We start from the raw sequence: 26,948 nt of genomic DNA on the forward strand, positions 1-26,948 counted from the left end.
GTTCTTCGAACAATAATTACAAATATTTAGCGCGTCAAAGTCCACGTCACGTCTAAGTGAAAAAATGTGAACCAAAGTGTGACGTTATATGAAACTTGAAGAGGTAACTTCATATTAGGTATTTTGTTTAATTATTTACTTTAATACAAGTCTAACATTTTTCATAATCTAGCTGTCAGACTAATCGTATTTTTTTTTAATTATCCTGGTCCACAGGTACCTAATATAATACTATATCCGGCAACAACTGCTGCCCACTATCAGCTGACATTGCAATCGTCCCCAAAACCGCCCCCACTATAATAACGCATTCTTTTGGCTGAATCGCTCTAAACCCTTGCTCAAAAGTAAATTAAAAAAAAACTCATTTAAAAAGTGCCAACACTATATACGCATTCTATGCAATTACAGCGCACCACAGCGCGGCCACTCGTCTAAAGACGCCGCGTTTTTTCAGCGGCAATTAGACGCTTTAATAACGCTGTGATTATAATTAATGTGATAGGCATAATAGGGCAACTTAGTGGTGGTATTTGTTTCACTGGTTCAAATATGCGGTCTCTATGAGCTACTTTGTAATATGCACTAGGGAACTTGTTTTTTCTCTGTGCTTTTAAAGATTTCACAACCAAAGTCTTAAATCCTTATATTCGTAAATGCGCAAATATTTCTGTCTATGTATCTATTTAAATGAAAAAATTTGAGACCTAGGACATAGGATAGTTTTATCCCGGATAATGCGTAGTCTCTGCGGGATAAACGAATTCTTCGTGTCTTACATACAATACAATAGAATCGTGCTTTAAGGACCAGTACTGGAAATTATTTTCACTTAGATCCGCCAAATACTAGTAAAAAGTAAACAATAATATTCCTATAACGCTAAATAGAGAACGTCCGTGCAAGCGTTGCCTTTATCTTGTCATATTATTTGCTAAAACTCGCATACGGGTCCACGACGTAAGAAGCCCTGGAAACGTCCATCAGTTCGAGTACTTCTACTGTTAAACTATGGTTATATGCAAAAAAAAATACGACAATAATGAGTAAAATTGAAACAAGGGCGCAATTTCTTTAGTGGCTATCAGATTTTTGAGGTAAATTTTAAAGCTGGCAACTTTTTCATTTCAAGTTCGTTTTTATTGTTCCGTACCCAAAGTGTGACAACGGGACTCAATTTACTAAGCCTCCACTTTACATCCATAACAGGAACAGGGCCTTATGCTTTAAACCGCAACAGTTCAAATTTCTTACAAAGTGTGACTACAGTCGCTATGACAACAAGGTCTACACCAATGTCCTGCTAATATTATACCTAAGCGTGGAGCCCCACTCTATTTTTCCTGTTTTTTCAGTGCGCAATATCAAATCAAAACTAAAGCGTTTAGTCTAAGAAGGCCGCAAAGGACTCTTTTACAAGTCACATTTTATAATACCAGCGCTTTCGAAAAGATGCCAAGAAGAATGTGCCGCTAGAAACTTGGCAGAAAATATACCAATTTTTATGATTTTTGTGTTTTTGGATTTTTCTTCGTCAGGAATAGGATAATAAGTATTAAAAATATTGAGAAATTGAAAAAATACAATAAAAGAAAAAACATTTACCCATACAAAATGTTCATGGGTTTCGTAACTGTCGAACATTTAATGTTCATCCCGTCGACACGGAAAACTCTCCCCTCAAATTAAAGAATGCATTATAAAAGTCGAATCGACAATATATATCCACAATATTCGGATAATGTGATAGAATAATGTGAGTATTGAAAAAGGATTGACATTTACATAATAATATATTGGTTGTCAAATATTTATGCGTGCGTTCAGAAATTTATTTTGGGTAAACTAAAGAAAAAAGGCGCTGTTGTTAATATGTTATCATAATTTTAATGTAGTATAGGGTTTTTCGGGCAGGACAACGTATAAGTGTTTAATAAAATCAGTTTCCTCAGCTGTCTGTCTCATCCAGCACCCTTGTATTCGCGTCCCCTCCCCAGTGTTTGCTCGTTCCTTAATGCTTTATTTCATTGTATGCTTAGTCTAATTAGAAAATTCAGCTAATGACTAATATCGAATTGTCGCACTGTCTGCGCCGTGTAGAATTATGTATGGAATCTTCATACCATACGGTTTTGAACGATAAACTTGCCTAATTGTGGGAATCGATTAGTTAAGTTAGAGAAGGCACAACGTCGCAAAAAAATGTATGTTGACGATATGGTTGATGAACCTTTTGTTGCGGGATTTAAATAAACATTAAAAGTAGAAAATAGCTTTAAACAATTTTTTTTCGTTTAATAAAGAAAAGAGAATGCAAAACCCAAACCTCTTGTTACCAACTTCAAACACAAACCGCTCAGCGTACCAAATTCGAAATTCCAAATCGAAACTCTAAAGCAGTAGTGCCAACCGAGCGAAACGTCATAATTCCGTCAATTTCCTGGCTGGCAACACCGAGGTTCGAGTAGCCGGAATAGGGAAGCCATCGAGCACGCGCCAGCAGTCAAACCGTAGCAAAGGTTTGGCTGTTAGCTTTGATTCCATTGCCTTGTGATGACAAAAAGTTAATACGGCGAAGTTTCGACGTTTCAAATGGGCTGAAATTGTCTATGGTATTGAATGAAGAGGATCGTTAATTTTTGCACTCATAATTAGAAGTTAATCCATAAACTTTGTAAACCTTAGGTACTACATAACTGTTCTTTAGCGTAATTATCAATAGCTCTAGCAGTTATAACGTAAATAACCGCAGATATTTTATGTCCTTACTAATTAATGTAATTATATAGAAATTAAAGGGAAATAACCGTTTATTCATATATTTTTTACTACCATATTACGCTTATCATAAAGCATTTTAAAAATAACACAACGGTCCTGTACTAACTAATCAATATTTTTACACAATTATTATTTACCACGTAAAACTATATTTTAAAATATCCACCATCCATATCGCGTTCTAAAATTAAGTACAACTAGAAAGTTAAGAATATAAATTGGCTAAAATGTGATGGCGACCGAGTGATAGCTGAGCGAAACAGAATTAAAATAATTATCTTGATTGCAGTTTTGGGAATCAACTGCGAGCCGCAGCGAATACTGCAATAGAGTTAAGACACAATTAGAATGGAAAAAATATAACAGTGTACCATAGTTTGTATAATGTAAAAATTTAGGGAAAGAGCGAGAAGAATTTACTTAGTGCGTAAAGTGGGTAGTTTCTGGAGAAATGAGGCTCAGAGGCGCGACTTTTGAGACGTACATGTCCCAGTCATCTTATGTTTGGGCCTACGATGATGACGGCAAGCTAAAGACAGGAAAAATGTATTTTTTTTTTTCTTTTAACGTAGGTACAGTATAAATATGAAAAAGACTAAATAATGTCAACTGCTTCCATCTAGAACTAACCTAGAGATTGTCATCCTGTGTTTTATGCAGTAGTTACAAATAATCACGATTTATTTTTAATCACATAGCAATAGGGAACGTAATTTTTGATAAAATTGTACGACGCTCCGACCGGCTTTCAGCAATAGAATGAGATAAACTACACATCATAATTTTTAACAGCGTACCAAAGTAAAGTTAAAAGTTAATTACACGTAGCTTATTTAAATAAAAACCTCGCCCCAAACCAACGCGGGCGTACCTTTTAATTGCACCAAAACAATAATTTATAGTTGCTTGCACTTTTTTCCACCCCCGGCGCCCCGGTCGTTAGTCAAAATTATCTACCTCAGATATCTCGCGAAACACCCCGACCGACCAAACTCGATGATATATGCGCTCTAACAACGTAAGAAACCGAAAAAACCGCCATTTTTCTTTAATCCCGAGTGACGTCCACGATTTCATAGCGAAAAATTTTAAAACCTTCGCTAATTTTCACGTCTGGCAACATTAAAAGAAAATTTAGCACTGGCCGGCTACAATTATGCCGTAACAACTTTATGTCGGCAGTTAAGAACTATAGCTAGTATGTCACTGGACACTTACACCTTTATGTTGGCAGAACAAGTTTGAATGAGAAACAATATCGACCCCTCCATAATGTAAAGTTACAACCACAACAAGCGGAACTTAGTTTTCCATTCAGTTTTATAACTGCGAGCGATAGACAGGCTATAAATGAGGTTGAAAACTTATAATTGCTTCATTCCGCAGTCAGATACGATTGCACACTGATTGTCTATGACATATTATTCATTTGTGTTTCACATTTCGGCCTTTGCTGACAATCACGACAACTTATTTTTATGAGCACTCAATAAAAGATTACCTGTTATCATTATAAAATTAGATTGCTTGTTATCGCGATAAAACCTAACATGAAAATACAAGTGCAATATAAATTTTCGTGAAGACAATAGAGTTTAAACACGATTTGCAAAAACTTTTAATCAAAAAGAGAAAACTCACTAATCGAACGATCACGGCAAATAGTAATTCGTTTTTCAGACACGAAATCCAGACGAGTTTGACGTAGACAAATCAAAAGTGCATAGACAAGTTTGGCGTGGGTTTTGCCGCGCTTCAACGTTAACGGCGCCGTATTTGCAGATGTCAAATCCAAAAACAAATAGACGTTCGATTCTCAACTCTATGCCCAGCCAGCAACAATAGACTATGTATTTATATTGGGGAATTTAATTTTTACCACTTGCATGCATTCTGCATGACACCTGATTGATGGTCATGACGTTTTTTGTCAATCAAACTCATGCTTTGTAAAAGCATTTCACTCAATTGTTGTGAATATTTATGAATTCAATGCGTAACGAATGTCGTGACGATTCGTTAAAGCGCTCCAAATTTCCGCGTTTTAATTCCGATACTCAAAGCCGATGGAAATGAAAAGCGGATAGTCGCGGAATCTCTTTCGCTGTCCGACTGCTCAATCATTCACGTCATTTATCATTTTTTCCCGAAATGAAACTGGTCTCGTCAAACTAAGCAGTCACTGCGATAGATACGTAAAAAAAGGTCCAAAAGCGAACTTCCCGGCCGTGGCGTCTTTTTGCTCCGCACAGTTGGTACTCCTGAATTCAACTGTTTGAATTTCTAGACGAGCGTTCTGGATTGGAACGCTCCGTGGTGCGGTTTGAATTTGGCCGGTTAATATCGGCCCGGCCTCATGTTTGGCCAGTTTGACAGATCGTCGACATGAAATCTACTTTTCTGGCGGCAAAATGGCGTATTATGCTTTTTTCATTCGTGCACTTGTCTTTCATCACTTCTTTTGTAAGCTCGAATTTGTAACGATGCATTGTCAAAGAGAATTGGCTTTGGTTTTATTATTTTATTAGTTGTGAGTTTGTCTATTGGCAATTTGGGATGGTTCTTTGTTGCCGTTTGTTTCACGTTTCTTTTGATGATACAGTCGATCAATCCGAAATTGGTAAACGTGTCGGATCTTTTATTTCTTGCTAAGATAACTTTTGAAATATGAAAGGGCATCTTTTTCCGTTAGGTCGATGGAAATAAAAAAGATGGCACCGTATGAGGGAACAAGCGATATTTTAATGAAGGCCATAGGCAAAAAAACGGAGGGAATTCCAACAGATGACCTGTTCCATTTGGCTATCAAATAAATAACTGGTAATCGTTTAACCACTTAATTTATTTACATGGTCATCTTGACAGTGGATATTTTTCGATTGACACTTAAGACTTATATTTCTTAATGTGTCTAATCTGTCTATTATAGATCACACGAATCATTGAATTTGTTACCCAACTATGGTCTATACTACATACGCAACTATGGTCGAATACTATAAGTTTTCAAATCAATTCTCTAAATTCGTTTATTTAAAGAATGTGTCCCAAATGAGCTTATTAGTTACTAAAAATAAATGGTAAGATTGCCAGCTCAAAAAAATGATATAGTTTTTCTAGGGTTACCAAAAGCTCACGAAAGCTTGGGTATCACTGAAGAGAAAGCTCGCCCCGCCGGACATAAATCCGGACAAAAGGAAAACAACCGTCCGCATGCACGGCAAGTTATTGCGGTAATCTCCCGCCAAGATTGGGGAGTCATTCATTACCTATAGCAACACCGGCGAGCCTGTATTGATATATTTTTGGATTACAGCTTAATATTCCCTTAAACGTATTTATTATTTTATTATCTTGTTTCCTTGAACGCTTCCCATATTTTCAATTGACAATTGCAATACCACTTTTTTAAACCCTGTTCGAAGAAAAAACCGCTAAATAGTTACAGTTATAAATTGACACACCTCGTGTTCAATATTGTTCTAAATTCAAAATTGTACAGTTGATTTCTAAATGGCCAGTGACTTGGTCAGTATAGCACCTGCTAACTAGCAACATAAAAATGTTGGTATAGACTGTGGTAAACGGCCAGTGCTAAAATATCTTTTGATGTTGCCCGATTTATAAATAGGCGAACTCTATGGTAGTCATTTTAGATAATAATATCTGTGACATTTACAATTAATTCTAGCTCCTTGTGAAAAATATCAAAAGTACAGCCTTTTTTTTGTCGAAAACTTACGCAGCTATCGGTGTGAACTCGTCTGAATAGTGACCGGTTATTTTCGTTTAAAAAAGTCATTCCTGTGGATTTTGGATAACTTTTGATGCATTTAAAACATAAATGCCTTGTACTGTCACTGTCGGCTAAAAAGCTAGCCTTCTTCGAACTCATGTTCTTTCCATAATCGCGATGTTGCCCCCTCCGGAGACAGAGGGGGGATTTACAACCGCCACCGCCAACTATTTGCATTTGCAAAGAATGCAGTATTACGAATAATATATCGTTCAGCGCTATCTCTGTATAAAAATGGTTGACTTTTCAAATGATAGTAAGTTGGAGTGTAACGAATGATAAGTAGGTAGAATTTCTGTGCTGAGTGCCTAGGGAAAATTATATTGCCAGATTCTAGCTAATGCTAAGTGCATCAATCTGGATTTTGTTTCTGAACTTACGTCATGGATTGCATTAATGTTACACGTAAAATACCGTAGCGGTTGAGGTTTCTAGATTTTACCCCGGCCCTGTGAGAATATCGGGATGAACACATACACACACACGCACACACACGCGCACAGATTAAGATTGTTAAGATTATCCTGAACTTCCAAGTGCGTAAAAAAACTAAATACAGAATGGTAATCGTTTGTCAATTATATTTGTGTCTATAATTTTGTACAATAAAGAGTTTACATGTACAACAAAAGACTATCTCATAATATAGTAACATATAAACACAATAGGGTTCAAAGCACTGAGTGAAAGCCAGTAAAACGCCCATGTGTGTTCAAGGAACTGAATGAGACACGATCTGAGAAACAAGTACTACAATTAGGTTCGTAGAGCTACGAAGCGTAGCACTGCTACGGCGAGGATAGAACAGTACCAACAAAGCAAGTGTCAGTTTGAAAGTTAATTTGAACAAAGAACTGGCCACACTGTTTTATAGGCTCAAAGGATTACTGTGATTCTATTTTCAAAATGAAAAAAAAGAAACAAGTCAAACAAAAGAAAATAAAAGTAACCGAATTTCGAACTGTTTCTTTTTTTTAATTAGTTTAAAAACAGTTACAGAAATCAGAATGCAAATCCTTTGGGTAAATGTCCAGGTAAAAGGTGATTCGCTCAAACCATACCAAGCTTGTTTACCTAAACTGTTGACGTTACACGTTACGAATTTTGTGAACTGTAATGGACCAGACACGAGTTAGGCGGAAATATTAGCCGCGACGAAAAGTTGGGATGTTACGTCTTAATTCCGTGTCCGAGGCGTCACGGGAAGAGCGGGAGCGGGAGCGGAATGACAATTGTGTAGTGTACTGGATAAAAACAAAATATTGTTATTAGTCCGTTAGATAGAATAACAAAAAATATTGGATATCTACGTATTTTGTCTTTTGTCAATGAGATAAAAAAATACGAAGATACTGCGCGTCCAAGTTTGGGAGCTTAACGGAAACGGAAAGCTACAAAGCTGTTTTCATAAAGCTGTATGTATTTAAAGCATATTACATGAGAAAGAATACACGAAATGTTAAATTGCATGGATTTTTAGGTTTATTAGAAATATGGAAAACATAGTAAAACGTAGTAAAGCTGTTGCCTGCGACTCCGTTGGCGAAGAATTTGTTTATCGCTTTCCCATGGGAACTATGACATTTTCTGGGGTAAAAACTATCCTATGTCCTTGTCAAGGCTCAAACTATCTGTATACCAAATTACACCTAAATCGGTTCAGCGGTTTAGACATGATAACGCAACAAATAGACTACATACTTTTGCATAATATTAGTTGGATAAAAAACAAAGACAAATATTTTTACGTCGACTTTGCGTCCGTGAAGCGCCTCACCTCCGACCCTAAAGGGTAAGGGGCCAATTACCTACAATCATTACTATGGACAATTATGTCTCCCGGCCTGTCAACTTTTTATTGGGCCGCCACCGCATTTTTAGTTTAATTACAACCCTTTTTGTGCGGCATGCGTGGCCCTTCTAACCTTCATTGGTTTAGGTTAATGATTTGGAAAACGTTCTTAAATGCAACCTTTTTTGTTCATGCCTATAAAATGCTGGACTTTGCTTTTGCAGTAGTTTGAGAGCCTGAAAACGACATAGGATATATCGCATTAAATTGCATATAAGTAGTTCTCGCGGGAGAGTAATAAGAATTCTTCCCAGATAACCAACAACCACTGATAATAAGTAAATTTACCTATCTACCGATACCACGTATAGTCAAGGGCATAAATATACCTAGTGCTGCTTTAGTTGGATAGTGTCACAACTAAATAAAAAAATTTAGGAGAGCCCTTAAAAAAACATTTTAAAAGTGTTTTTTCAATGGCTCTCCCGGTTTATTTGTTGTTGTGGCACTATACAACTAAAGCAGTGATATGTATGTACGTTACAAAGACGTCGAAAATATCATACATTATGCCACCAACCATAAGGTTGATGTCTACAATACTTTACGCTTGACTGTATACTCGTAGATATTTATGCCCACGACCATACATGATTGCAACAAGTCTATAACTAAAGATATAATACTAAAAGATTTATAGCCCCACTTATCCGATTAGAAACTAATCAAACATTGCTATCGCCTGATAATGATAATACATATCGATGTCAAGGACCGAATCAAAGCATTTTCGACTCTATACATTTGAATATAAAGATTGTTCGCTGTTTAATTAGACTGTCGTAAGTCAACATAAGTCCTTGTTGATCGTTGGTTGCAACAGCCAATCACTTGTTATATATCGTATCAGACATAATTGGAAAATGGCCATGAATTGACATAATTTAATAAGTAACCAACAGAAAAACTTTAACAAAAAACAACCGACATAAAAAGCTCAAAGTCACTCAAAGAGCTATGGAGAGGTCTATGCTCGGGGTTTCTATGCGGGATAGAATCAGAAATGATGATATCCGCATTAGAACTAAGGTTACCGACATAGCCCGAAGAATTGCGAAACTGAAGTGGCAGTGGGCTGGGCACATTGCTCGCAGGACTGATGGCCGATGGGGTCAGAAGGTTCTCGAATGGCGTCCGCGGACCGGGAGACGAGCTGTCGGTAGGCCTCCAACAAGATGGAGCGCCGACCTGGTTAAGATCGCGGGATCGCGTTGGATGCGGAAAGCACAAGACAGGTCTGAATGGAGAGCCTTGGGGGAGGCCTATGTGCAGCTGTGGACGTCTTTCGGCTGACATGATGATGATGATAAAAAAACTTCCTTATTAGTGGCATTTGTCCCTCTAAATTTGTTAGCAGGGCTGTGCACATTCTGAGAGGAGGCTAGTGCTTAGTAGGCTGGCACGTAAATAGGCTGATGCCGATAATGATGATGATGATGATGATGGTCTTTAGTTAGAACTGTGCGGAAAACAATAAACTCTATATCACAATCTTCGCGTTGCTTCCGACGCATCTATCTTACTCGATATGCATCTTCACAGTCCACCGCGTACCGCCAACAATTGATACCTCCCGAAGGTCAACAAATAACACATTACGAGACCTTCAAGCTACTAACGTGTTGCTGGATTTACACGAGCTTAGTAGCTGATGCTTAGTACTTGTCACTTACATGCCAGGGTGTGGGCGTATCTCACTGGTTAATTGGTGTCAAATTGTATGGTATTGTAACTCTTTATTGTACATAAAACATGTGAAAATTACAGTTAACAAGAGAAAGAGATGTACAAAAGAAAAAGAAAGAAGAAGAAGGAGAAAAGATTGTCTCATGATATTGGTTCCGTTCATTTCGCAACTAACGTTTGGCAACCTGATTCATTTCGCAATTTTTCATTTCGCAAACTCTAACACTGTAAATATTTCAGGATTTATTTCAGGGCCGTGTAGAACCCTTTAGGCTAGGTTAGGTTAGTTTCATAAAAATCCTGAAATATTTACAGTATCAGAAATATTAAACAGTTGCGAAATGAAAAGTTGGGAAATTAATCAGGTTGCCAAACGTTAGTTGCGAAACATTAGTAAACCCATGATGTTATATTGATATAATACCATTTTCTACGAGTACCACCAAGCTGTAGACGGCTACTTATTACTTGTCACTCTGCAAACAAGTCCCTAATCACTTACACTAATGACAAGTACTAAGCTCATGTAAACGTAGCATAACCTAGCAATATCAGTCGACCATCACGGTGGTAATTAACAACTTTATGTTTACTTGATAATTTGATCAGGATGTGTTCTATTGTGCGGTAATAAAGGTTGTACTTGAATGACTTTCGGTTAGTCAGGTACCGTGGGAAGTGATCGTGAATAGACAGAAAGACGCGTTGGTTTTTGCCAGTGGTATCTTGAAATTGTTATTTGCAACCATTTTAAAATAGAATCTGTGGCCGTATTGTCAAACGCACATGCGCTCATGATCGTATTCATCATCTCTTTCTACCCTCATCTTATATAGTGTGATAGAAAGAAATGGTGGGAGCGATTGTAATTCCGAGTGCGAAACAATAAGGTGATTTCGGTAACTGCTTTGGGCTACTGCATTATTTAAGACGTTGATTTATCAGTATGACAATGTCTGCAAAATTATCAAACAAGTCTTTACAAACCGGCCAAGAGCGTATTAGACTCGCGCACTAAAAGTTCCGTACAAAAAGAAAGCCAAAAGTAAATTATGTTTGAGTTACTAAAAATTATGTCAGTGATTTTCGGTTACTTCATGCCAAGTTTCATAAATTATATCAACGGGAAGCATCCTACAGGTTTGAATTCCCATCCTTTTTATAAAAAGAAAAAATCTTTAAATCGCAGAGAACTGAATATTTCATATAATATATGAAATATTATACATCAACGTAATATTCCGCACGTTCCTTAGTGGGCTGCGTGTAAGGGTTCGTTCTTCTTTGAGTTACAGAACCCTAAAAATAACTTTGATTCTCTGATAACGTTATGACAAAATGTCATTTTACTGTATTATTCGAATGACACATTTCCTTCAGTCATGTCAAACAAAATCCCTGGTATTAGCGGGTAAATATTTGCCGATCAGCTGTTCCGAGGCCGCCATATTAACGAAATAATGCCAACGTAAACATATCATTACCAACTTATGCGTGCGGGCGGGGAAACTATGAACTAACATTTTCACGTTTCCTTCCTTGATTTCAGTTGAACGGTGGCGCCGCTTTTGTCGATTAAGTTTATTTGGTATTTCTGTAATCATGTTTACAACTGTTTTTTGTGACGCACTTATACGAACTATTACTTTTTTTTAATAACAGTTTATTGAGGCAACGGATTTTCCATGAAGCATCTATATAATTTAGTGCTAGATCTCGGCGTGATTTTTTTATCTGTGGTAATCCCGCGGCATTGTATTTTATTTGTGGCAATGTATAATAACTTATTTGTCTACAATTACTTGTTTTAAGCCTTTTTTATCGTCAATGCCATTGTTCATATAAATATGATTTTATGATTAATGAAATAATAACAAGTAAACGTGAAGATGTTAAAGCTCTAAATTACTGTCGTAAAATTAAAGTTTCAAATGTATCATTTGTCATATTTTTTATAATAAACTAGTGTTTTTACACTTTTTTTTTAATCGTCCGTTCGCACAGGCTAAGGTCCGGAATCACATCGCCTCGTCGTCAATAACTAAGCGAAGCTTCTACTATGGGTACTAGGCAATGGATAAACATACTTACATAGCTAAATAATACTTAAATACGTATTAAACATCCAAGACCCATTATTCATACAAATACTGCCCCGACCGGGTATCGAACGCGAGACCTCAAGCCATGGTCAGGGCGGCCACTACGAAAATCGAAGTCCGTATCATACCGTCCCTCTCACTCTCGTTTTAAATAATATGAGCGTGAGCGGGACGGCAAGATACGAACTTCGATTTTGCACTTCGTAGTAAAGGGCCAGGTTCTTTCACCACTTAGCTATCTCTAAACAAGTACACACTCAACAAGTATAAGTACTTAGAGCATATTAATAACAGCGCCATCTATCCCCCAGATCGCGCAACTCGTGGAAGACGTGCGGAGACTGCAGGCGTCGCTGGCGGCGCTACAGGAGGCGCACGCGCAGCAGTTACAGCGGCTGGAAGAGAGGCTCGATGAGAAGAAACAGCACATAGCGCGGTTAGAAGCGCGGCTGGATAACCAGAGGGACTATGATGATGTAAAGAGAGAGATCAGGTGAGTACAATCGATTGCAATATTAGCAAACAAACGAATTCAAAGCGTTAATCAGCTTTAAAATTCAAATCCATTTCTTGCCAGATTGTCGATAATCATAACAGGTGTTAAGCTGAGTTTAGACTTGCAAGAAAAATCGTGCAAGTTGCATTACCATTGCGGCGCTCTATTGACCACTACAAACTCGTTGGCTTTACGGCCTCGCAATGTAATGCAACTTGCACGATTTTTCTTGCGAGTCTAAACTCTGCTTTACTTAGGTTAATAGTGTGACGCAACCTTCCTTGCAACCGCCACGTACTTCCACCGAAACAGTATTCGCTAGTTGTGTACAATATGTTTAAAAAACCGGCCAAGAGCGTGTCGGACACACCCAAAATAGGGTTCCGTAGCCATAACGAAAAAATTAAATAATATTTTTCTAAGGATTTTCGCATTTTATGCGGAATCTTCCAAGTTTAGGTATATTTTATACCTTACGCTGCTATTTACTCTTAAAATACTAATAATTCTCAAGCAAACTTAGCCGTTATAGTTTTCCTTGAAAGTTTGATATACTTACTACCATCCTGAATTTTTTTCAAATTTTTCCACCCACCGGTTTATATTTTAGAGGGGGGGACGCTCGATTTTCATGAAAATTCGCACTTTAAAGTTGAATATTTTGCAATCAAATTACTGGATCGAAAAATCGTCTTAGCAAACTCCTAATGGTTTTAACGATACCCCACAATATAGTGTTGGATGAGAAAAAAAATCACCTCCACTTTACGTCTATGGGAGGTACGTAAAAAAAATTTTTTTTAGAAATTTGTTCCTGTTGTACTATTTTGTCGGCATAGTTTACATATACATCCGTGCAAAATTACAGCTTTCTAGCATTGATAGTCCCTGAGCAATGCCGCGGACGGACGGACAGACAGACATGGCGAAACTATAAGGGTTCCGTTTTTGCCATTTTGGCTCCGGAACCCTAAAAACTTACTATGTGGCTAAATAGATAATCAGCTTCAGTTTGTTTTTCTAGTAGAACCTCGATAAATCGTTTTTATGTTGTCCCGATCATGGTAATTCATTTACCTTCCTTAGAGATAGTCTTCTTTACTTCAAACATATATGGTATCAAATGGAAAGTACAACGTGAAATAGTAAAACTGGGTCGAAAACTTTTGAAGTTGATTTAAATTCTCTACCTCTAGTTACTAAAGGAAAAAAATAGTAATATTATAAATGCAAAAATTTGTGAGTATGTATTTGTATGTTTGTTATTCCTTCACGCTAAAAGCTGGACATCTCGAATAACACATAATCCCAAGGGATCGGTATTAAATCTCAAAATCTCTTCCGCTGGGTATAGAGACATGTAGTTAGTACGGTTAAAAGCAGCCTTTGTATGGCCACGCTTATGGGTGAAGACCAAAAAGTTACACACCTGTTAAAGCTGCGTTAGCAGGTAGTTAAAATTACCATTCACCTTTTCCATTGTATCACGAAAATTAATCTTACATTTGTATGGATAATTTTCGTGTCGCAATGGAAAAAAAAATAGTAGGTAATTGTAATACCTGCTAAAGCAGCTTTAACAGGTGTGCAATTTTTTGGTCTAAGCCCTTATGTTAAAATATTATGTAACTATGTTTATCTATTAAAGTATCAAACAGTACATAATGCAGAGATTGAAAATATGCTTTTAGTAAATAGCTGCTTCTTAGTAAAGAACATTCAGACTATTTACTGACACAATACTAACTAAGCACACAACAGTTATTGTGGACTGTGTGATTCAGAGTCAAGATTAAACCTGATGCGTGAATCAAATCTCGGTGATAGACATACTATTCAGTTTCTAATAAAATTCTTTTAAATTCGTTTCCATCAGAGGTCTGCGAAGAAAACTACCCTATTCAATCAAATAACGGCTAAATGCAGAATTTACCTAAAGATTCCTACACTTTTAGATTGTCATCTCAGTGGCAGTTGCACAAAGCACTTTACATCCAAACCTCATAAAGCTGCATACCTTGCACCAGCTAGATAAGCTATCAGGGCATCGACCTTCTGTTTGCCTGATACCAGTGTTTGCTGAGGAGCCACGAGCAGCCTTCGGGTGGGTCGACGGCATTGCAAGCCTTGGAGTGGGTCGATGTCTTGAGATTTATATGCTATGCGTATGAGGAAGAATCACATCGTAATACAGGGTTATACGGAAAACGTCAGCAGGACCGAACTTTACCGGGTTATTGAACAATTAAAGCTACTATATCGTCCCAGTATTAATAAAATTAACGTTTTTTTATATTGCAAATAACCAACGGGCAACCGGTGGATGCAAGTGGCGAGTTGTCGTTCATTGTGTGTTCTAAGGGGGAGGCCTTTGTTCAGCAGTGGACGTCTTCGGGGTGATAATGATGGAATAAATATATAAAAAATACAAAAGTGCATCGTCACTCTGCAATTAAAATTATGGGGGTTGTACTTAAATATGATTATGAATGATCCATTAACAATTACTGAGTATGTAGGCTTGGTCCTGATCACGACATCTGAAACATTCTGTAAATGTAAGGGCCAATGGGAACCATATCCTTAAGTAATTATAAAATTTATCTGGAACATTTTGAGCAGATGGTTCGGAGAGTTTGACTTACACCCCTGTGTTGCCAGCCACTCTCAAAAATCTCAATTTATCGTCTTTCGGTTCGTGATCTCCACTAGAAGGCTTTTCTCCCAGCAGTTATTCTTGCGATGTGGCCCGCTCGTTGGCACTTCAACTTGCATATTCTTTGAGCTATGACGATGACTTAATTTATTCGGAATTTTACTGTTCTTACTTTGAAATTGCAAACGATTTTATTTACAGAGAGGCTTTTAAATCTTTTCATTGACTATCTTTATCATGTTTCGCGCACGGCTTTGTGATACTGGTTCTACTACCTATCAGGTTGCTTTAGTTTACAAGTATCTAAAGCTATATAATTAAGATAATATGATAGATGCTTCCAGGCGAAGAGCGGAAGTGATTAGTCAAGATAATTCCTTGTGAAATAATACCTATAAGACATAAGTTGCATCACAAGTAACTTATGAGTGGTTGTTAGATGAATCTTAAAATAAACAAGCCAATAGTTATAGGAATATTTGTTTTTTTTTAACCCAAGCGTCTTTGCCAAGGACTTTAACATCAATTTATTTTAAAATTACCAGCACTAGAAGTACCTAATCGAGGTCCGTGCTATACCCGGGTTTAAGCAGGATAGATCCGTTTCTCCCCGTGGTTGTCTTAAAAGAGACCTGAGGGTCTATTGCGTAACGTTTTTAATCGCAATGACAAATTTCGCATACAAAAACTGTCATTTGATTGCGATCGCGAGCGTCAGAAACGTTACGCAATACGGCCTCAGATTTGAGAGTGGGAAGCGGCGCCCTCTGTCGTCAACTATGAACTCCTGAGTCCAGCTCTGCAGTGTGGATAGCAAGGGGAAATCACCACACTATTGTCCCAAGAAAGTCGTCATGAAGGTTAAGTTCAACCGATGATCACGACCACTCTGCCGAGAGTGTAGCGACTTAGTAAAAAAGAGTATTGTATCTTAATCTTCTAGGCTAGCAACGCATCTACAGCCCTCTCAATATCTCTTAACTTTGTCACAAAAAAGATTATATTTAATTACATATGCTATCTTCGAAAAAAGCAAAACTAATGAACTAACAACCTAATATTTCTCTTTAGATAACCTCACACTCGCACACGAAAAAACGCCATATTTACTTTTTCCCAGCGGAAGCGTTATAATTAATTCGGGAAATCCCACGGCTATGATCCAGCCGATAATCCTATTTATATTTCCCACTGATGGCGCAGGAAATAAAAAAAGAATTCTCAGGGAGCACCAATATCAAGTTCAAACACGGGAGAGCGCTAAATTCCATATCTCGAACCGTTTAGCGGACCCATGCTAGGATCCTGTGGGACTGTGACAGTTAAAAAAAAAACATGGCCGCCAGTGATGGTATTGGTGAGCGTCTGTGGACCCACGGTTAGTTAGGCAATATTGGTTAACCGTTTTCTGAGGTTTAAGTCAATATTTTTTACATGACTGACTATGTTTTCCAATATTGAGTTCTTGGGAGATCAGGTAGCTCATATGTATCCTATGTATAGAGCTTATGGAAACAGTTTTAGATTTAGATGCAAGCTGATAATGTTGTATTACTAAACTGTCGTATTTTCGTATTTTCTTAGCAGTTTTAAATCTCGTTCTCATTAGACATATTTTTACTCAATTTAGACCAAGACTGTCTTTTGAGCTTCCCGATATCATAGACTAGTAATTTCTTATTTAATTATTATCATTAACTAGCTGTTGCCGGCGACTTGGTCTGCGATTTATCGCGCGCTCTCGAGAACCTTTTTTTGATAGGAATGTGTCCTATTTTTTCCAATGTTTTAATATGACGTATATATGCAAAATTTCACGGGATTCGGTTCAGTTGTTAAGACTCTAGAACCTAGAGAAACATCAATATCAAGCTGCATCAGCTAATGTCACTTGGCAATTTTAGAGGTAATACTTAAACGATTCCTTAATTGTCTATGCGAATACTTATTACGCGTTGTGTATTTGTGTTCTGAAGAAAAAGAACTGTAAAAATATCCGAGAAATCTCGAGTGAGCTGTAACACCGTAATGTACCTACTATTGTTTGTTTAGTCGGCACTTCCTTTAGGAACTTTAGTTTTTTAATGTTCCCGGTAAGTTGTCAAAGGGCTTGGGCATTCGAGACTGTTCGGGCGTTTGTTTTGAAAGATCATTAAGTATTTAGAGGATATTATTGCGTTTAAAGTAGGGTGTGGAACGTTCTGAGAATGTGTCGATGCCATCCATGAAAATACGGTCCGGAATAGTCGTAGGAGGGTCTCTTCTAAAACGGACACAGAGAGTGGCCATGGGCATGAGGGATCGGCCATCACTGTGGTCGCTGCCTTAGCTATCCTTCTCCATCGTTCTCTATTGGCCGCTTGGCGCACTGGGATCCTGGTGACAAATTTCATAGTGTCGGTCCATCGAGTTGGTGGTCGAGCAAGTAGTGCAGTACCAGTAGTGTAGTAGGTACAGCCTTTAGCTCCAGAGCGTAAGTTAGCAACTGGCCGAAAATTTTATAGCCCGTTAATTCAAAAAAAGTGGGAATCAAATGAACAAATGCTTGCACCTCATTAGCTTGTTCTAAGGCTGTCGCAACGTTGATATTAGCAGATAAGGAGGCGCCTTGCTATCGTCGCAGGCGCATCCAGCAAACAAGGGAAAGGGCTTGTTTGCCGCTTTCATTGCCTCGTAATTTCTACATCAACACAGAGGTTGTTGACAGTGATTTGTTAAGTTATGTGCGTTAGTAACATATACATATAGGTTTATATCATAGATACGGAGTTTATCTAGGTTCAATTACTTACGGGATGTGGTTTTAGTACTGAAATTATTAAAACATACACTAGTAGAATTTTTAATTTTTATTTGGCTCGAGTATAATTAAAGCCTATGTAGGTTTGTAAATTAACGATTTGCTAGAGGCATTTAGGAATTAATTATAATTTTCTACACCGAGAACTAAGCGTTTAAAAAGTTGAAAGTCTTTGGCTGAATATGTTTATTCTTAAGCCATTCAGAATTGCTCAACACTCGGCCATGTGTCATAAAAAAAGAACTGTCAAAAATGAACTCACACGTCAAAAAATTATCAAATCAATTTTAATGCTCTGATAATGTGTACAAGGAGGTATTAAAGTAAAGAAGCGTCTATTTACTACCCGAAGGAACGCCAAAAAGCGATCGATACCTTTTAACAGCTAGTTTAATGTCACATGTCGCCTTTGATCCCTTTGATCATCAAACGCGGCCATATTGGAAAAACAACGTAATACTCTATGCCCAACATTGTTTGGGTTGTAAAGATCAGAGGCGGCTTCAAACATATTGGCAGTAAAAAAAGCTGTTGAAACCATAAAGTTATTGTCATTTAGCCCATTCACGGAACCGTTTAACGGTTACGTAACTTTTTTAGGACAAGTTTTCTGAGGAACTCTAATTCGTTGTGTGAAAAAGTTCGTTTAATTATTTCGTCACCTTCTGAAAATGTATTTATTTATTTATTTTATTTTGTTCATCAATAACATTCACGCCGCCATTTAACGATCGCGAATAAAATTGACAGTCGAATCGCGTTTCAAATTTAAATATAACTGGCCACTTATAATTCATTACAAATAAATAAAGAAATAAAAATTAAAAACAGCGTCTGTATTATTTAAAAAAAACTTCAGATTACCACTGGCAGCTACAAAAAACAACACATTGAGCTTTCCAAATTCAAAACTTGCAATACTAGTTACCAGTTAGCGATAAAACAAAACGGCATCGAAAACCTTCCAAGATACCAAAATTCAAAATGTAATCAGAATGCAAACAAGCCAATCCGGGGAGAGATTTGGCGCTCAGAAATCAATCTATCCAACCCCTATTAAGCTTTAATCTGCGGAAGCTGGCTATAACTTAATCCCGACTTGAGAAGCGGAATAAATAAGCAATAAACCGCTACAGGTGCCTTATATTGCTTAGTGTGTTATAAAGGTACTTATGGAGAGGTTAGTTATGTACGCTGTGCGGCATGACCGCAAAGCGTGACCATGTCGCATATTTCTCGAGTTATGTACGTAATAGGTAATATAAAAGCATAAAATTGCATTTCCATAACAAAATTTGTCGTTATAAGCCCTGTATAGATTTCGTGCAATCATAAAAGAAGGTACTAAAATAATAATCTAATAGCATTTTCAAAGATTTAACAACATTGGTAATCTTATCACTTTTGTATCTTCGAAACGAAACGTGATCCTTGTAAACACGATGTCTTAAAATTAAGCCAGAATTCAGCAGATAATGGAGCAAGTTGGACTGAAAAATCACGCATTTCACATTTTGTGAACTAAGTAATTTTTTGCCATTCAATTGCAGTTTTAATTATTTCATTTGTAATTTAATTTAATTTACATGATTTTACTGTTCACTTCTGCCACTATTATTTTTTAATTTAATTCTAATTGAACATGAAAAAAATCTAATGGCATTACTTTCACAAGTATACGTTTCAAGACACCCTGTTTTCACTAACCGACTTCATCTGTACATTGACTAATGTGTCACACTGTGCGACACCGTCATGCCGCAAGCTTGTGGCATGCGACAAAACCTGGGGTCCGATCATGTGAACCCACAAATGTTCGCGTGTTCACAGCAATAATTGAAATAGGTATTTTTCTATTGTTATATTCCTATCGTTCCGTGTTCGGGACTTATACTTTTTCTATTAGCACTGTAATTGGGCGATATATCGGATATCGTGACAGTGAGAGACGTAACCTAAGGGAAAATGCTGACACATACTTACCCTACCAATATTATAAATGTGTTAGTTTGTGAGTATATGTGTGTGTGTTTGTTGCTTCTTTCCGCTAAAACGGCTTTACGGATTTGGATGAAATTTAGTATCTAGACAGCCGGACAATTCTACTCTAGTCTTCTAATAATGATGTATACAAAATTTTGTGCCAATCGAAACTCATTTTCGCATTTATAATATTAAGTAAAGATTACACCAAAAATATGAGACACTTTCTTTTCATCTGCAAATAGATTCATCAGTTGATTCATTTATATGATTAAGTTCCTTTTTCATCTGTTTGCTTAGTTTCGAGTGTAATAAAATTTTAGTCTATGATCATATTTGATCGACAAAAAACACTCAACCACAGACAACACAGCCCTCGTAAACGCACCACAGATTATGCTCTGTTGACATTCAAAATTAAAAAGTCAAATAGAAAACCTTCTTTATCTTATGTTTAATTAAACGGGCATGTGATTTACATATACCTTAAACACGTGTATTATGTTTGCCCTCTATGTATCAATAAGGCTACACCTGTCTCCATTTGCTTAGGCCTGTTTGCCTTACATTTAACGAAACTTAGCCTTACCCTGTCACACACAAATTATCAACTAATTTACCATAGTTTTTTCTATGCCGTAAAAATTTCTCGTGAGCTCTTTACGCTTTGTTTACACGCTTCGGGTTGAGAATTCTTAAAAAAAATTAAACTTTGAAATGACTTTAGTGTCAATATGTGCGTTCTATGTCAATGTTTGGTGGTATGCGTTTCGTTTGTTTTCGTATGTTCCATTTTCAAAGGCGTCCGTTGACCAATCAATCGGGCGGCGATTGGTCAGCTCGATCGAACGGGGCGGGGCCTCGTTATCGGCGGCCGATGATTTGGCTGATAGCGTTCGATTGTGACGTCACGCGTGACTTCTGGAACGCCTACACGCTCATTGTTGCCTGGTATCTGTCCCTCATGACAAATTAGTTAATTTAAAACTAACTGTTATGCAAATGGTTTGATTCACCCGTAAATTTACATCCAAATCGTAAGATCATATAATATCATATAAAAGGTTCAGCAGCTTAAAACAAGCTTAACTAGGTATCCTAACTTCTAAAATATTCATAATTAATTGTAAAAACTTTTCATCAACAGCCATTTCTTGACTCTAGTTTTAAATTTAATCCCTTCTTGGCTTGTTGCGATTTGATATGTTATGTTATCACGACATCAAAGATCTCTATATACCTATACGCCATTAATCGTAAAGTCAATGCACACATACATTTGACGCCATAGCTACACAACATATGACACACACACAGATATGTATGCCCCGACTGTACATACATAAGTATCCTTTCCAAACAAGATATTTCGATCACTAGCAATAAGTGAAATTCAATATGCAAGCAAACATACAAACTCTGCTAAATTTGAAAGTTAAACATGTAAAAATAGTCAAATTCAAAATCAAAAATTTTATTCTGAAAAAAAGGCCGCAAATGGCCCTTCTGACATTTTTTATCTAAGAGCGCTTTCGGAAAGACGATGGTTTATGCCTAGTAGAACGCGCCTCAAGAAACTTGACAGAAAGTCGTTCTTTCCAAACAAACAAAACGTAAAAACCAATAAAATGCATATACAAGGTGTTAATTAAATAACTGAAAACCAGAAAGTAGTTTGTTTGTTTGTTTGTTTGTTTATACTCTTTATTGTACAAAAAGGAAAAACAAAAAGGTTACATAAATAAAATCAGAATCGAGAATAGAATCGATTACACTATGTTTTAAATCAGGTTGTGTTTGTGTTTTTAAATTCCTTTTTTACTGTGCCGTCTAAAAGTTACGACTGCAACAGGCGCCAATTAAATATTTTAGCGAGGTTGTATACTATTTCGATAACTTAATACTGGCCGGTTTGCTGTCACGTGATTTTCTTCTAAAAACGTGTAAAGCGCATAATAATATGACAAATACAAATCATGTGTAGAGTTATAAATGAAGTATAATTACTGACTTAGCAAAACACACCAATATCTTTTAAAATAATGAATATAGGTATTTAAAAATAAATTCAATCAACTTATTTAATATGAAATCATATTTTTGGGGTGTCTGAGGTTTTCAGTTATTTAATTAACACCTTGTACTTGTAAATACTGTACGAATTTCAAATGCAACAAATTTCTCTAACGATACAAAATATTTAATTAATTCCCTTGTCTATTACCGAGCTTAAAGTAATTAAAGAATCAGTGACGATTTGATCAGCGCTGCAAAAGGGGTGATTCAAAGACATATTTCTTGGGGTGGTATCGATTGAAACAGATGCCTCTCTCTTTTGATGAATTATTCGGATATTCCGGATGCCGTTTTTGTTTGAAGACGGTATTGATATTTTGGATTCCGTTCACCCGCAATTTGTGCTAAAGTTACTGGTCAATTTGATCGTCTATTGCCTCTAGGGTTTTTTAAGTTGATAATGAAGCTTAACAGAACCTTTGTACCAAATGTTGATTTGGTATTAAATCTGCGGCCTGATTAGGTAGGTATATGGACAAACTCATTTTAGTATTGAATAGTACTTATTTACTTTAGTTACGATCGGTTTCCTAACTTATGTATCCACTTTTTCATACTAGTTGCATAGAAAAGTGGTTATTTATGTTAGGGCACTGACTGTACTAAACACATTTTAAACATTTAAGGCTGTGTATCTATGATAATATTATTTAAGCTTGGAGATGTGCGATTGCGATGAAAGCTTTAGTAGTCCAGTAGAATCAAACAATCGACAAATATTAAGATAAATAACAAGCTGTCTCAAAAACGAAAACAAGAATGGCAACAGATCTCGTCAAAAAATACAAAAGTTAAAACATGTTTTGTCAAATTTTACCATCAAGACAAGTTCCGTGTGATCATGTTGCTTCGGTCAAAATAATTAAAAAAAATTACAGTCTAAATCAGTTTAATATGCCACTCCTTCTGTTATTCCATGTATTTGCATGTTGTAAGTAGGTGTATGGTGTTTGGTAAAATATTCATTGTGGAGCAGCAGTATTAAATTTAAGGCTTTCGCCAAGACAAAGATGCTTTTAAGCTTCCGAGGAACATAGAGTGATGTGGAGTAGACCTGGAACATTTAAAAAAAAAAATTCATTTCGACATACCGGATGCTACAGTTTAATGATTAAATGTCGAGAAATACGATGTGCTTGTGTTGTGAGTAAACAGCCGATTAAATTACCAGCACATGAGGTATTCTATCATAGCATTTCAGAGAAGCAACTTTCGCTTGGAGCTACCATCAGTGACCCACTTTTTCTTTTGCCACCCTAGTTCAAAGCGCAAGCGAAGAAAAAAATTGCTCGCTGGTCATACACTTAAATTTTAGTATGAAATATTTAGTGTATTATATTTTTAAATGATGGCTGAGGCGGGCGTTTTATAGTCTGTATGTAAATGTATGTTTAAAATGTGAAATTCGTTTCTTAGGAGGCCCAGCCAGGCGGGGCCCGACCTCGACCCGAGGCACTTTGTCCCATTCCGGGATTCGATCCCGCGTCCTGCTCAGCCATATAGACACCACTTGAGCAAGTGAGTCCCTAGTTATAACTTAGCCCACAGTTGGACACTAAGATGTCCTTAAATCGTCCTTTACTTGGGTTCGGCTCCCGACCCGCTATGGTTACCCGCTGTTCAGTTGAATTATTCAAGTACTTTTTGAAATTTGGTGATTGTTACGTGTAATAATGCAATGCAGTTCATATTTCTTACGGGACATAACACGTAAACCTGAAACTAGCGATACTAAACTAAGTAAAAAACTACTTTTACTGTCGATCTGGATCTTCTTGCTTTATCACTAACAACTTCTGGATCACTAACAACTATTAACTTTCTGTAGATTAATTTATCCAGGTAGGTACCTAATTTAAATACTGTATAGATTTAGGCGTTACTTTGCGGAGCTCCATGTTAAAATAAAAGGAATATCTGTTTTGCTGTTTTGGCGGAGGAGCAAAACATATATTCCATTTATTTTACGTACCTAATTTGTTGCAATTTAATAATAAAAATCTCTTAGAAGCTCTTTTACAAAAACAACTTTTTTAAGAAAGAAAGAAAGAAAGTTGTCAAACATACAAATGTAAATAGTAAACTTAAAAAAATATTTAATAAATTAGACGTATATAGGTCGACTCTACGCCACCTCTGTGTTGGCTGTTAAAACTGCGCTATCGCCTCACTCCCGCGAGTGTGTCACCAAGTCCTACAAGGGTATCGGTGTTGCCAGTCGTTAAACGCTATAGTGAAAGTTTGCCAGCTTAGAATATTGACATGGGGTCGTAAAACTCTGCGGTATTAATGACGTGCTGACGTTCTTGCAACTTGTAATGACGGTAGAGTCTCAAGGTTATTAACTTAAAAAAAAACTGTAAACAAAAACAATTATTTTTTGTTTATAGGCATGATTGTTTCCAGTATTAAAAATAGGTCATTACATTAATTCAGGTGGCCTGGCATACTTTTTTATGTGTTTTTTTTTTAATGGCAATAAGTAAGTATACGAGTTCGGATAGAACGGACTTTTTTTATGCGTTATTTATTCTTCTTTGCATTCCAGAAAAAACTTTTTTTTGTCCTTAACATATCGCAAGCAATGAGGGCTATCGTTTTTTGTCTCACTAGATGGCGCACTGTTGCGTGAGGTTTTTAAGTATGGTTTTGAAAGTCTGTTATTACGGGCGTGAAAACAAAGTTTAGATTAAAATCATATTTAATACACCTTAAAACCATACCATATAAATATCGAGCATGCCACAGTGTTGCATAGTCCCCGTTTTGTTCGGAAAAAAGGGAGGACAAAGGTTTCCGAAAGACAAAACTGTCTCAAAACACAGACATTCATTGCCCCGGAACGCATATTTACCATAATTAATTTCAGATATTGCAAAATATTCACAAAATTATTCTAATTATAAATAAACCCGCGTAGCTTACCCAAAACCTATGAGATTTGACATTTCGGAGAGAGAGCGCCTCTAGTGGCGAATTCATACGCGATAGCCCTCATTGAAAGGCGATGCGACCTATGCCCAGCAATGGCCACCTTTCAGCTGATCAAAGAAATCAAGGAAATCTTGACATAACTAACAAGCCCAATTACCAGGCGAGCATAAACCACCTACAGTTTCTCAACTAATCGACCGACAGATCCGCCCTCGCATCGACCCGCCGTTCACACCTCGACAATGTACCTTAATTACAATTTAATATATCGCCAATTAGATCGCGATCGGGACACGCGGCTAAATACAGTAGTCACCCACTCCCCTTATACAGCTTAAGTTTCCCAACTTCCTAATTTAGTCGCACTGCAGCAATATGGTTCATTATAGCATGAATTGTGTCGGTCCCTAGGTAGCTGTTAACAGGTGAACGGACTAAACGTCTCATTTCTATACATTTTGTATGAATTTAGTGTTTGATTTGAGCGCTTCCAACTTCGCCTTAGTTGAGATTTTAATGGACAAACATACTAAGTTAAGTTTTGCGTTGAAGGGATCTTTATGGACTGTTTAGCGCCCTAGTCAGCATTATTGCTGTCTAAGCGGTTCTAGCTACTCTTATATTACATTTATAAGACTTGTTATGGTTAATGTGTATCCAAATTAAACATTGCAATTTACTTGGGCATAGACGAACGATTTAACACATAAGTAACATTTTAGAAGAGCAACAAAGTGGACTTTTAGAGAGTTACAAAGTGGAGTTTTTTTTTTGTTTAAAAAGTACTGAATGCTTAAAATACATAGGTGCAATCATTACTCAGTTATTCCTAAAACCTTATATTTTAAACCTTATAGTTTAGTTAACAAGGTGACTGAATCCAAGTTAGGTATCTATTTAAAGTCAGTTAGAAATACTGTAACACTACTCTTAAGTAGCTACTTAGAAACTTTATGAAAAAAATCTTGTCTTATGATAAAAGTCTTCAGTCGTATTGATTATTACGTGAGACCATACACATTATAAGACGTAAGAAATATATATTTTAATAGTTCTGGTCTTATAATGTTTCTTAACTAATGCGACTTGATTTCTAATAAGAAATCCTTACTAAGATTATAAATGCGAAAGTGAATTTGTTTGTTCCGCTTTCACGCCTTAACTACAGAACCGATTTCCATGAAATTTTACATACATCATATTACAAGACCAGAATAAATAAAAGCGTACTTTTTATAAAGAAATCTCTCGCAAACGAAGTCGCACGCAACAGCTAGTTTTTAATAAACACATTTTTTTATAAAGTGTAAAATGCCTGTGTGATATAACCTAGAAACAAGACTGTCAAAGCGCGTAGAAAATCAATATTCGTACCTTAATTTATTATTATTAAATAGGAGCCGTGATAAAATATGATTATCTAAGAAGGCTCCAAGGTTCAATCTCAATAAATTTATGAAAGGCGTATTGCCAATAAGGAACATCCTATTAATTACAATACTTAATTAATTCACCTGAAATGGTTTTAATCAATTCGTGTGCTCAATTTATTAAGGTACAGCTGATGACCCTATCTTAATTACACCATCGGCTAAAGGTATTTCAGGAACCCTCCATTGGTTACTTTGATATTTTGTACGTAAATTGTTTCTTTTGAACGTATTATGTAATTTTTAATCGTATTTCGACATTATATTGTTAAAGTTTTGCATATTTGGCTCTAGGTAATGGCAATCAGTTAAGATTTTAAATGTACTAAAACGTGACAAAAAAAAGTAATAAATTT

General features: G+C 36.6%; 1 protein-coding gene across 6 annotated transcripts in view; it reads left to right on the forward strand.

Annotated features, from left to right (window-relative positions):
- ct (homeobox protein, cut) overlaps positions 1-26,948 on the forward strand; it is a 185,857-nt gene that overhangs the window by 138,669 nt on the left and 20,240 nt on the right. For 5 of the 6 annotated variants that reach the window (XM_074092587.1, XM_074092588.1, XM_074092592.1 and 2 more), the window contains 2 exons: positions 12,529-12,710; positions 23,645-23,746. In XM_074092587.1, the coding sequence (XP_073948688.1) occupies positions 12,529-12,710; positions 23,645-23,746 (284 nt within the window). The remainder of the gene's footprint in view (positions 1-12,528; positions 12,711-23,644; positions 23,747-26,948) is intronic. The other variant, XM_074092590.1, reaches the window with a different exon arrangement.

The sequence above is a fragment of the Choristoneura fumiferana genome, chromosome 9 (genome assembly GCF_025370935.1).
Source record: "Choristoneura fumiferana chromosome 9, NRCan_CFum_1, whole genome shotgun sequence".
NCBI classification, from domain to species: Eukaryota; Metazoa; Arthropoda; class Insecta; order Lepidoptera; family Tortricidae; genus Choristoneura; species Choristoneura fumiferana.